This window comes from Loa loa, assembly GCF_000183805.2.
Source record: "Loa loa unplaced genomic scaffold supercont3.112, whole genome shotgun sequence".
Lineage (NCBI taxonomy): Eukaryota > Metazoa > Nematoda > Chromadorea > Rhabditida > Onchocercidae > Loa > Loa loa.
Window position 1 is genome coordinate 136622 of NW_018108292.1, and position 11330 is coordinate 147951.

The 11330-nt window shown below is 31.9% G+C and overlaps 2 protein-coding genes across 2 annotated transcripts in view; both read left to right on the forward strand.

Annotated features, from left to right (window-relative positions):
* The window catches only part of LOAG_17678 (WASH complex subunit 7), a gene marked incomplete at its 3' end in the record, with an annotated part of 13667 nt that extends 4994 nt beyond the window's left edge, over positions 1-8673 (forward strand). Inside the window, exons 8-24 of the mRNA XM_020450342.1 lie at positions 142-240; positions 712-837; positions 1279-1477; positions 1662-1717; positions 1954-2133; positions 2359-2472; positions 2919-3096; positions 3439-3668; positions 4227-4331; positions 4660-4794; positions 5116-5252; positions 5386-5572; positions 6690-6873; positions 7109-7299; positions 7575-7635; positions 7991-8024; positions 8499-8673. Of these exons, the coding sequence (XP_020306001.1) occupies positions 142-240; positions 712-837; positions 1279-1477; positions 1662-1717; positions 1954-2133; positions 2359-2472; positions 2919-3096; positions 3439-3668; positions 4227-4331; positions 4660-4794; positions 5116-5252; positions 5386-5572; positions 6690-6873; positions 7109-7299; positions 7575-7635; positions 7991-8024; positions 8499-8673 (2391 nt within the window). The remainder of the gene's footprint in view (positions 1-141; positions 241-711; positions 838-1278; positions 1478-1661; positions 1718-1953; positions 2134-2358; positions 2473-2918; positions 3097-3438; positions 3669-4226; positions 4332-4659; positions 4795-5115; positions 5253-5385; positions 5573-6689; positions 6874-7108; positions 7300-7574; positions 7636-7990; positions 8025-8498) is intronic.
* Positions 8674-8891: 218 nt separating this feature from the next.
* Positions 8892-11330, forward strand: part of LOAG_17679 (hypothetical protein) — a 7283-nt gene continuing 4844 nt past the window's right edge. Inside the window, exons 1-4 of the mRNA XM_020450343.1 lie at positions 8892-9021; positions 9417-9608; positions 10306-10386; positions 10763-10979. Coding sequence (XP_020306002.1) covers positions 8941-9021; positions 9417-9608; positions 10306-10386; positions 10763-10979 — 571 coding nt within the window. The 5' untranslated portion in view covers positions 8892-8940. The remainder of the gene's footprint in view (positions 9022-9416; positions 9609-10305; positions 10387-10762; positions 10980-11330) is intronic.

Below are 11330 nucleotides of genomic sequence, written 5' to 3' on the forward strand. Positions count from 1 at the left end.
AATTCATGAATTATTTGGATGAAAAAGATTATTGTTGTCATCCATCCTAAAAAAAAAAAAAAAAAAAAAGAAGGAAAAGGAACTTAAAACGTAAATAGTTTTCTGTTTGTTGCAAAATAATTCATATTTTTCATGTTACAGTTAGACGAATGGAAATGTGATATGAACGAAAAACTGAAGGAGAGATCGGAACGAATGTCGAAAGATCAATTGACACAACGAATTTCACTTTTTTTGCGAGTAGTTTATTTATTCGTTTCTTTTTTTTTTTTTTTTTTGTCTAAAGCAAAAAGTAAATTGCTTTTTATACAACGACATTTGAATCGTATTTCTCTCAGAATAATGTTTGGGAATGAGTGTTATACATCAAATTAACTTATTATGCACCAGGCTACCATCTTGCCGATCTAAATGAGACGGTTTTCTTTTTTTTCTGGGAGGAGGGAGGAGGGGCGGGACAATGTAGATGACGGTAGAAAAAACAGGAATGAAAAACTGATCCGTTGATCGAAATTCATGATTTCCATGAATTTCCATCAACACATCTATTTCATACTAAAATATTAAATACTGATAAAAATTTGTACAATTATTGGTTGAGAAATTCGAGAGGTTTCTGAATCTTTCTATTTTTATTGCAAGAATTCAAAACAAAGAAAGAAAAAGAGATTCAAAATCGGAAATATTGAATAACGAAAAAGTGTTTTGCAGGGTATTCGCTATGCAGATTTAATATGTCGTCTTTTAAAAACTTTGATGAGTAGATTGGTGGTAGAACAGAAAGCTATATCACGTAGTTCTGCTTCAGCTGCTTTTCGCTTAATTGAAACGATTAAAGTATGATTTTAATTTTTAATAAGAGACTGCAAAAAGAAATAGTGAGGAGTACTATTTTTTTTTTCACAACATATATTTTGAATTATTCGGCATCTTTATTTTCATATATTGTAACAAACGTTTCTGATCTTTGGTAAACTTTTTTATATCTTAGCAAAAAGATGTATAAGAAATGGAGCAGAAAAAAAAGAACATTGTTGAAAATTTGAAATTCAAAAAAAATCACCGTCAGTGTTTTCAACTATTATTCTTTTTCCAATTTTGTCCGATTTTTCTCAATTCCATCTTTCTCCTCTGTTTCAGTTTGGGACAATAAACACGATATTATTTATTTGAATGAAAATATGAAATTTATTAAAGTTCTTAGATGAAATCGCATGATTTCTTTTGCTAATTTTTTATATACCTAAAAATTTGCATTGCCTTCTTGCTCATTTATAGGAAATCGAGGAGATATTTTGGAAATGGTGGTATGATGTTTTAGAAAGTTGTCAAGAAGCAGCTCAGTATTGTAGTGCTAAGCTTATTCATTTGATCAGCACAGTGCACCAGACAATTCGTAGCGAATCCGATTTTTCCTACCGTACCGTTGACAAACTTTCTGCATTAACTGTTGCTGAGAATGCTCTTTCAGGTTTGAGTAAGTGTTTTTTTTTTCGCTTTATTTTAGCAAAATTTTTGGACAATTTTCTTACATTTTATAGCCTAAATGGACATAAATTGAATTTGAAGAAATAAAGATTCTTTTTACTTCCGTACATTTTCTAAAATTTTCTCACTTTTTTAAAGGTATTATTTCAATGAGCTAATTTTTGACATTTCAGTTTCGCGAACCAGTTTGGCTGTTGCAGGCACAGCATTAGACATGGCTTGTTATACGGTAACTTTTTTCCCCTATTCTAATTTATTTCAAATGTGCTTCTTATCATATTTTTATCTTACATGTAAGTTGGGTTTGTTTTTTATTAAGCTTATTATGTCGCAGTGTGATTTACAACTTGTAGATTTGTTAACTTGCTTACAAACTTGCTCATTTCTGCATAATTTCATATGGAATTAGTTTATGGAAAATAATTGCTTCACTGAGAATTTACTAAACTGTTGATTATTCTACAGAAAATATTTCGTGGAAGTGATGCTGAAAAGGTGGACGAATTACTTGTACGTCTGGAAACTCTTTCATCATTGGGAAATATTGTTTCTCGCACCTGTAATTGTTCATTTTTATTCTGGCATCGGTCATTCATCGCTGCATATTTTAGCGCAATCATTGAAAATAACAATTCACGACCTGAGGTTTGTTCGGTTTTTTTTTTTGTTCAGATGTGTATCTTTCGTAGCATCAGATTAACACATAACTTGGAAGTACGATTGGATCACTTTCCAACGTTTTCATCATATAAAAATACGTCAAGTGCAAGTGTAGTGTCATGACCTTTCATTTATGTTGCTCTTTTTACTTCTGCATGCTTCAGAATTTTACATGCTAATTTCCATTTTGAAATTCAATTTTTTCTGCAGTTTTTCTTCGATGCAATCAATGACATTGAAACAATACTGGGTTCAGATGAGAACGAATTTGATATAAAGATCAAGGAATCGGTGCGAGAGGAATTATATGAGTTGTACGAAAAGGTTAGAATTCGAATGAGAAAGTAGTGTGAATCATGTAAGACTGAAAAAATAAAAGGATGTGTTATATTTCTAATTGGTTCATTAATCGAAAACATGTATTGGCCATAATATCCGGGTAAGATATTTCTGTTTGAATATTTTCTTCCATTAAAGCTTTTCTATAACCAAAATCTCAGTTTCCATGAACAAAATAGCTATCATTTCAAATGAGAATTTGTAATTCAAAGAATAACGGTCATTCAGTTTCTTTTCTTTCCACTCCTCTTTTTCTTTTCTTTCAATTTCATTGCTAAAAACGCTATGCTATTTGGGAATTTAAATTTCGATAAAATAAAACACCTATCGAAATTTTTTCGTGTGAAAATTTCACACTTTATTTTCTTTCTGATTTTTTTAAAGCTTGAATACAATGAAATAATGAAATGGATATAATGGAACCATTTTAGTTGTATTTGAAAAAACTATGTGAAACAGTAGAAACAGATTTACGGTTAACCTTTCATTCTCATCTCCAACTGGACGATCGTACACCGAAGGATCCGATCCATGATACAAACATGCGTTTAGTTCATTTATTGCAAATGCCCGCGGTGCAACTGTTTGATCGATTGATTGATGTGAAACGTAATTGTCATTTTTTGAATAGTAACACTAATACACCATCGGGATATTCTGCTAGTAACACGAAAATTATTACTACCAGGATTTTTCAAGCATTAATGTAATATGTCAGAAAAAAAAGAAAAGAAAAATAGAAAAAAATTAACAACAGAAAAAACAGTGAAAAAAAGTTAGGAAAAAATAAGAAAAAAAATTCAACAAACTTAATAAAAATGAGATTAAAGGCGAAAGTCGCAAAAACTGTACAAATTGTTTAGTGGCTGAAGAAAAAAAACATACCAAACTATTTCTGAGATATTTAACAAAAATTGAACTCTCCCTCTCCTCAATTTGTCGAGATTTTAGGATATGTTGAGAAGTATTTGGAAAGTACATTCTACAATTTGACAGCTGTCGCTTTGCATGATTCGAACACCTACATGACAATGGGCTTGTTGGCTAAACAAAAGTATAATTTAATCTTATGTCAGAGTCGTCTACCATTTCAAAAACTTGATCAAGGTCCAGATGTATTATTTGTTGCACGAAATATCGACTCATTTGTGGAAAATTATGACTATAATTTAAATGAACAGGTTCATATTTCAGATGTCTTTAGAAATTTTTAGGTGGATTTTAAAGTTTGACACAAATTCAAACTAGATATCTCATCATTTGTAAGGTATTCTATTTGAGTTAACTAAAACCTTTAGGTGAAAAATTTTTGACGATTTAGCGATCACATTATAAATTTGTAATCTGTGATCAAATGCGCATTTGCTCCAGCTAACTGTATAATTCTGTAATTCCTAATTTATAACTCAAAAATTACAATTTTAACAATTAACTTTATTGAAATTTGAAATGTTGAAAGTGAGTTATAATTCAGTAGTTAAAAATTTTTCATTTCAACTGTAAGATATAGTATAGGCCTAATAATGTAATTTATTCCCATACCTTCAATTTTTTTTTTTTAATCCAGCAAATCGATTTAAAGCGATTCAAGGAAAACACATAAGATATGCAAATTTCAAACTCTCATCCCTTATTACAATGCAAAAATGTTATATTAGAAGTATTTTGTCCATTGTCCTCCATTCATTTCCCTATTTTTTTGCCTTTTATGCAACTTAAGAGTTTACTTTTCGTTTCAGTTCTTTATCGAAAAAGACAGTAAAAGCAAGCAATTAACCATACTAACTGCTGAACATGTTGCTAATTCGATACGAACCCATGGTATGGGTATTATGCATACGATGGTATGATTAAACTTATGAATTTTCTCCATTTTCTTTCATAAGCTAAGTCATTTTTCAACCTAAAATTTTTAGATAATGAATAGGGTGAATGAAAAAAGAAAGTTCATAAATGTATTTATAGATCGATTGATAAAGCATTTAAGGATTAGCTTTTATGAATCCAGGATTCACTAATGCTTGAATTTCTTCACTTTCAAATTCCCAGTATTGACTTCGAGAATTTTTGTAATGATGAAATTGTGGTGTAAAAATTTAAGCCAATTTAATTGTTTACAGAACTTAAAAATATAATCAATCTAATGTTTCGCTAATCACAATACATTTGTAGATCAATCATGCTTATCAGTTTCTCAAAAAGAAATTCTACACTTTTTCGCAACTCTTATACGATGATCGTATTAGGAATCAGTTGATTAAGGATGAGCGATATTTTCATGAGAATGGTGAAAAACTCGGAAAAATGGTTAGCCTCCTCCGGATATATGTGGACGGAATCCGTTCCTTCATCTTTTTCCTTGCATGTTTTTTCTAAGGAGGAAAGTGAATAGAGGAATGTAAAAAAAGTTCATTGGAATCGTTTATTTTGGTATTCATCCAGTGATCTTCAAGTGATCTCCAACTTTTTTTTCCATATGCTAGAAAACCCAATGTTTAAAAAAAATTTTTGCCCAGTGAACTTTAGTAATTGAAATTTTCTTTTTTGATTTTTTTCACAATCCTATTTAATTATTTAGTATTTTACGAAGTGTTAAACTTGGCGGGAAATATTCCTGTCACGTTTCAGTATCCGGTAAGTCGAGCGCAACGTTTCAACGCTGCAATTCGGTTCCTTGGTGTTTCGGATGATGATTTGTACTTGGATAAGTTGCGTATTCTGATCACTGAAATCGGAAATGTCATGGGCTACGTAAGGCTCGTAAGGTCAGTTTTTTGATGGGTTTTTACATTTCCAGTTACTCCTTATTAGGATCATTACAAGAAAAGATTAGCTGTTTTCCAATTTTCAAAAGAACTGAAGTGTTATTTCAAGTTACTTAACACCAAACGATTATAGATCAGGTGGTATTGAAGCGAGTATTCAATCCTTGGGATTTCTTCCCAATCTTGATGATGTCCCATCCTTCGAACCGCTTGCAATCAACTCAAAACTATCATCGGAAACTATCAATGCTGCTAGAGTACTGGATAATGTTTTCGATGTGGCAAAAAAGAATATTAATCAATCGGACAACTATTTACAGGTTTTCAACCATAATCATATCAATCTGTTAATTCAAGTATTATCAATGTATCCTCCCTTTCTATAAATACTATTTAAATATTTTCTAAATCTCTATTATGCCTGAATATTTGAGCATACTTAGGTGCTTAGATGTTTGAATAACTTGAATACTTAAATACTCGGTTACCTAAATACTCGAATATCTAAATGCTGAAATACTTGAATACTCAAATATTTAAACACTTGGATACTGAAATACCTGAACACTTGAATACTCAAGTACTTGAATGCTCAAACACCCGAGTATTTAAATGCCTAAATGCTCAAATACTTAAGTACTCGAGTACTTAAATGCCCAAATACTCAAATACATAAATACTCGAATGCCTAAATACTCGTACACTTGAATACTCAGGTGCTTTAATACTCAAACTTTTGAGTTCTTGAATACTGAAACACTCAAACAATCATTGGAATACTCGAATGCTTGGATACTTGGTTACTCAAATACTTGAATGCTGAAATATTTGAATACTTGAATATTGACTCAAACACTTGAATACTTAAATACTCAAGTACTTGAATACTTAAACACCTGAATGCTTAGATACTCGAGTACTTAAGTACCCAAGTATTAAACTGTTTAAATACTTGGACATCTAAACATTCAAATGCTAGAATACTTAGATACTGGAATGGTCAAGTAACTATTTAAGCACTTATTATGGAGGTTTACTCCATTATGCCTGAATATGTTTGAATACATGAATATACCGAACATATTTGAATATACCGAAATATCGAAAAAGTAAAAAATGAGCATTTGAACTTCTTTTAGATGATCGAGCTGCCGTTAACGTAATAATCAAATACCGGAATATCGAAGTGCTTGGATAATTGGGTGCTTAAATGTCTAATTAATCAAATATTTGGATACTTAAATACCCTAATATCCGAACATTTAAATTAAAACTTAAGAATAATTGAATAGCTCAAATAGTTAACAAATTAAAAAATCAAGAAAAAAATTAAATTGAAAAAGAATTGCAAAAATTAAATTAAAAATAAATTTAAGGAAGAATTATGAATTAAAAGTTAATAATTAAATAAATTAAATATAGTCAGTTAGATTTCAGATTCTTGTGGAAGCGTTCGCTCCAGAATTGTGCGAGAATACGAAATATGAGCATTTGAACTTCTTTTACATGATTGTGCCACCGTTAACAATCAATTACGTGGACAGAATGCTATCTTGCAAAGGGAAATTAGGACGAAGAGCGAAACAGAACAACACCTTTACGGATGATGGATTTATTCTTGGTATTTTAGAGAGTAGTTCTTGGGAATTCAATAGCAAAGTAATGAAGAAACAAAAATTTATAGGGTCTATTGTTTATGTTTCACTCTTAGAATAAAATGAATAAATTTGTAATAATTTTCAATTTCGAAAAATTTCGTTTTAGCACAAATTATCGAAGGTTTTTTTTCTTAGTTTTGATTTTAGTATTCGTTATTCAAAACGAATGGAAGTCCTTCGACGTTCTGGAATTTTTAGGTGTAGCATTTATCTTGGTACTATTGGGTCAGCACACTTATTTCTCATCTTTGAACTGGTTCCAGTCGGTGGCCCGTGAATGTGAAGAAGAAATTGTTAATGCCTCACTCAACTCTAAAAGTTCATCTACTAAAATTGCTTTGGATCCATCGGTAGCAATCCGTCTGGCGAAGCTGGACCAATACCAGAAAGTTAGATTTTGATTTCTTCTGGGAATGATGTCCTGTTCTTATGCACGCAAGAATTTGTAGAATTCAAAATTTGTTTGAGAAATTGAACGTGGGCTTTAATTCAATTCGAAATTTTTCGAATTCTGATTTATGTTATTCAAATTCTCATAGCTTGCCTGAAAAAAAAATGGACGAAGGAACTTTTCTAACTTGCTGTCGCTCAATCCGTTAATCATATTCTGAGTTTTTTGTCCGTCATCCTGTAATAATTTTGTACCATGGAATTCTGTTTTCAGGAATTCCAATTGCTTTCGTACACATTCAGTTCCGCTAAAATATTCTTCAATTCAAGTCAGGGTAAATATACTTTTATTAAATTTGTTATTAAATTTACTGTTTTGATTTGATTTCATCACTTTACAATTGAAATTATGTTTTTAACTTAAAACATAATCTATTATTGTGGAATTTTAAAATACAGTTAATCATTTTTATATCCATCAGCGGTGTCAATTGGTATACCAGCAATAATCTGATAGCAGGTGATTAGGATTAGCTATGATAGGTGCGCTGTTATATTCAATTTTCGAAGGATAGTTTAACAATGTGTAATCATAATAATAGTAATAATTTTTTTAGAACAAAAACGAAACTTGTAGAATTTGAAAAATTTAACGGAATGATTTCATCACTTCATAGGCATTTCTTATAGATGCAGGAACTCGGCCATTGCATACCGCGGAATCGTAACAATTTCAGCATATAAGATATGGCTTAAATTATGATGAAAGTACAGATTTTCACTGTGGACTTATTCTGAGAAACTGCTTTGTTCGAAATACTCTTAAGAAATTATTCAGTTTTCGTCTCGAAATTCATATTAATTTGGCGTTTCTTTTCTTTTTTTTTTTTTTCAAATTCGCTCTATTACGGATTACTTCTCGAACTTTCTTTCGTTATTTTATATTTATTTTTCTGATTGCTGTATAATACCGATGTAATGAATTATATTTAATTTACTACTGTTCTTTCACATCATTATTTTCCATTCATTTTGAAAATTTAAAGAAAAATACGCTGCCATTAATGTAATTAGTTGCTTAACCGGAAGGAATAGATATTTCATCCTCTAATTTTTATGTTCCCATTAGGTTTGGAGAAACATTTGGGATGAATTTCTGCCAAATGTCGACGTAAGGATTATAAATATCTTAAATTAGGTGGGATGCCAAGTTTGCACATCGTGTATGTCGACGTTACGGTTTTGGATTTTGCTACGTGGAACTACCACGTCATATGTTGCGACAAGTCATGATGCTGGAATTGAGTGGTCCAGTGCGCTGTACATTTACAATCTGTCACGTGTTAACCGTGTTGCGGTACATCATATATTGACGATTTAGCGCCATCTGAGTTATCTTACGTATCAGTAAGGTACCTATCAATAAGATAACTATTCCACACGAGATAAGCTTGAATCTTTAGTGGTTGGCATTTGGACGTGTTTTATAAAACCATTTCGATTCATGCATTTTATGTTGGAATAGTTTTACGTTCGAAAAAAAACCCCTTCGACAAATCTCTGTATAAAACTGTAACTCAATCTTTACTACAGTTTCGTGACATAATTGTTACTTTGTATTATGAAAAGAGGAAAGCAAAATGGGTGCAACAGAAGAAGCTCCATTGAAGGCAGATATCCAAACCGTTTTTCGAAAGCTTCGCGCTATACCATGCAATAAAGTATGTTCTTTTGGGGTAACTGTCTTCATCTTTCTCTGCAATTGCATTGGAGAAATTCATTGAATAGATTTTTTTTCTCTCTATTTTTTGCAATTCTTGGTTGCTAGCTGTTACTTAATGGTAACAGGAAGGGAAGTCGAAGAATTATGTGTAAAGTATTGGAAGTGATAATAGATTAAAGATCAGCGGTACTACCAGTACTGATTGGTAATGATGAAGAGGATGTAACTTTTTTATGCTTCCAGTAAAGGATAAGAGCACTCGATAGAGAGACTATCAAAAAAGAGAAATAGTCTTGTGTGGGTTATTCACAATCAACTTTTGGCTGGAAATTCCGAGTAGATAAGTTCAAGCTAATGTTTTCAAACGTCATAATACGTGAGACAGTAATCCAGGAATGTTTCGATTGTGGTGCACGTAATCCCACATGGGCATCAGTAACTTATGGCATTTACCTATGCATTGATTGCTCGGCGATACATCGCAATTTAGGCGTTCATATCAGTTTTGTACGATCGACTACTTTGGATACTAAATGGACATGGTTACAGTTGCGCGCTATGCAAATTGGTGGGAATGCTAAAGCGGTATGTTTATGCTTTCTTCTAAATAGAAAGGAAGGATATGGAACGAAAGCATGAACATCTTTTAATAGAGAAATTTTGAAAGCGCGTTCGAATGCACCTGTTTCTTTGTTTTCGTTTTTTCCGTCGAGGTTCTTTTGTCTTGATCGAAGATTGTTCTCATCAGCAGCATATGCATTAATTCACAAAAATATTCGCTTATATAAATAACATTTGTATAAAGGAGATTCTGAATTCGTAGAACTAATAAAATGTCGAAAATGATAGTGAAAAAACGAAAAGAACGAGAAATACAGGTCTCAGAAAACATCTTTTTTAGTACATTTTTTTGCACTTGGCAATTTAATCTAACTGATTGCTTAGGTTCACTTATTTAACTGTGTTGTAGTTTTAGTGCCGCTAATTTTGCGATAATAATCACAAGGAACTGAAAATTTGAAATCTTCCCACGATAAGGATGTCATACGTCATCGTTGTTTTCTTTTTTCTTTTATAACCACACATTTTAAACATACGGAGGCACCCGCATCTGTGTGGTTAAAATAATTCTGTCAGTTATTTAGCAGGTGTTGGAATGTCATGACTTGATTCATCTTTTTACAGGTTTTTTCATATGACAGTTGCACTTCTTTTTTGCTTATATGTATACTTCTATGAACAAAATGAAAAGGTGGTCGACCATGATATGTCTCCTTTTCAGAACAATTTTTTCAAGCAGCATGGATGTAATACAAATGATGCTCAACAAAAATATAACAGCAGAGCTTCAAATTTGTATAAAGTACAAATTTTTCTGTCTTTTGTTTGATGTATTCGAAACACGTGAACTGTAGTTGCTTTTTCGCTTTTTCTTCTAAATGTCATTATTTGAATAGTTTTTTCCGCCGACTTTTTTCTAATAATTGTGCATAAACAGTCATTTCTAAAAACTGTTCCATGTCTTTCGTTTTTCTGAGAAGGCAGGTCACTGTAATTAGCATAAATATAATTGCACTATTAAACATTCTTCAATTACTGAAAAAAGTTTTAGAGTTATAGCTAAATTCCTCTTAATGTGCCCGTCTGACTAGACTATATGATCTTTTGTATGGGCACTGATAAGTTTGCCTATCGGTCTAAGAACTATCTTATAAACTACACCGCTCTTTTATTTTCAGGAAAAATTAGCCTCACTAGCACTGGAAGCACATCGGCAGCATGGCACTTCTTTGATGATGGAAAGTAGCGATTTGACAGCGGATGAAGGATCTGAAGAAAAAAGTGCAAAGGAAGACGTTGATTTTTTTTCGCAGGATTTCGTCGCTCATCAAAGCAATTCTTCATGCTCGATAAGTCAGGACGCGTTCATTGATAATGGCAGTGATGCAGTGTTAGGTAAATATTGGCTTCTCGTTGTTTTGCTTAATTTTGCTTTTCATTAAAGGCATTATCATTATGGCCGCTTAGTAGTAAGTGGTTGGGGAGGTAGTGAAAATAATCCTGCAGCAGCACCACTTTGGAGTTTTGGATGTTTTTGAAGTGTGACTGTATATCAAGCCTAATCTCCTAGTCCTAAATACTGTATATACACCATATCTCAGGATTTTTAAACTTACTTCCGATTGATTGTGGCTGTCGTAACTGTATTGTTCTGATGTTTATGATGCATATCTCCCATCATGTTTCTCAGCTGTTATTACTTCTTCAGTTAGTTGAGTACCCGGTTAGTTTTTTTTTTTTTTTAGG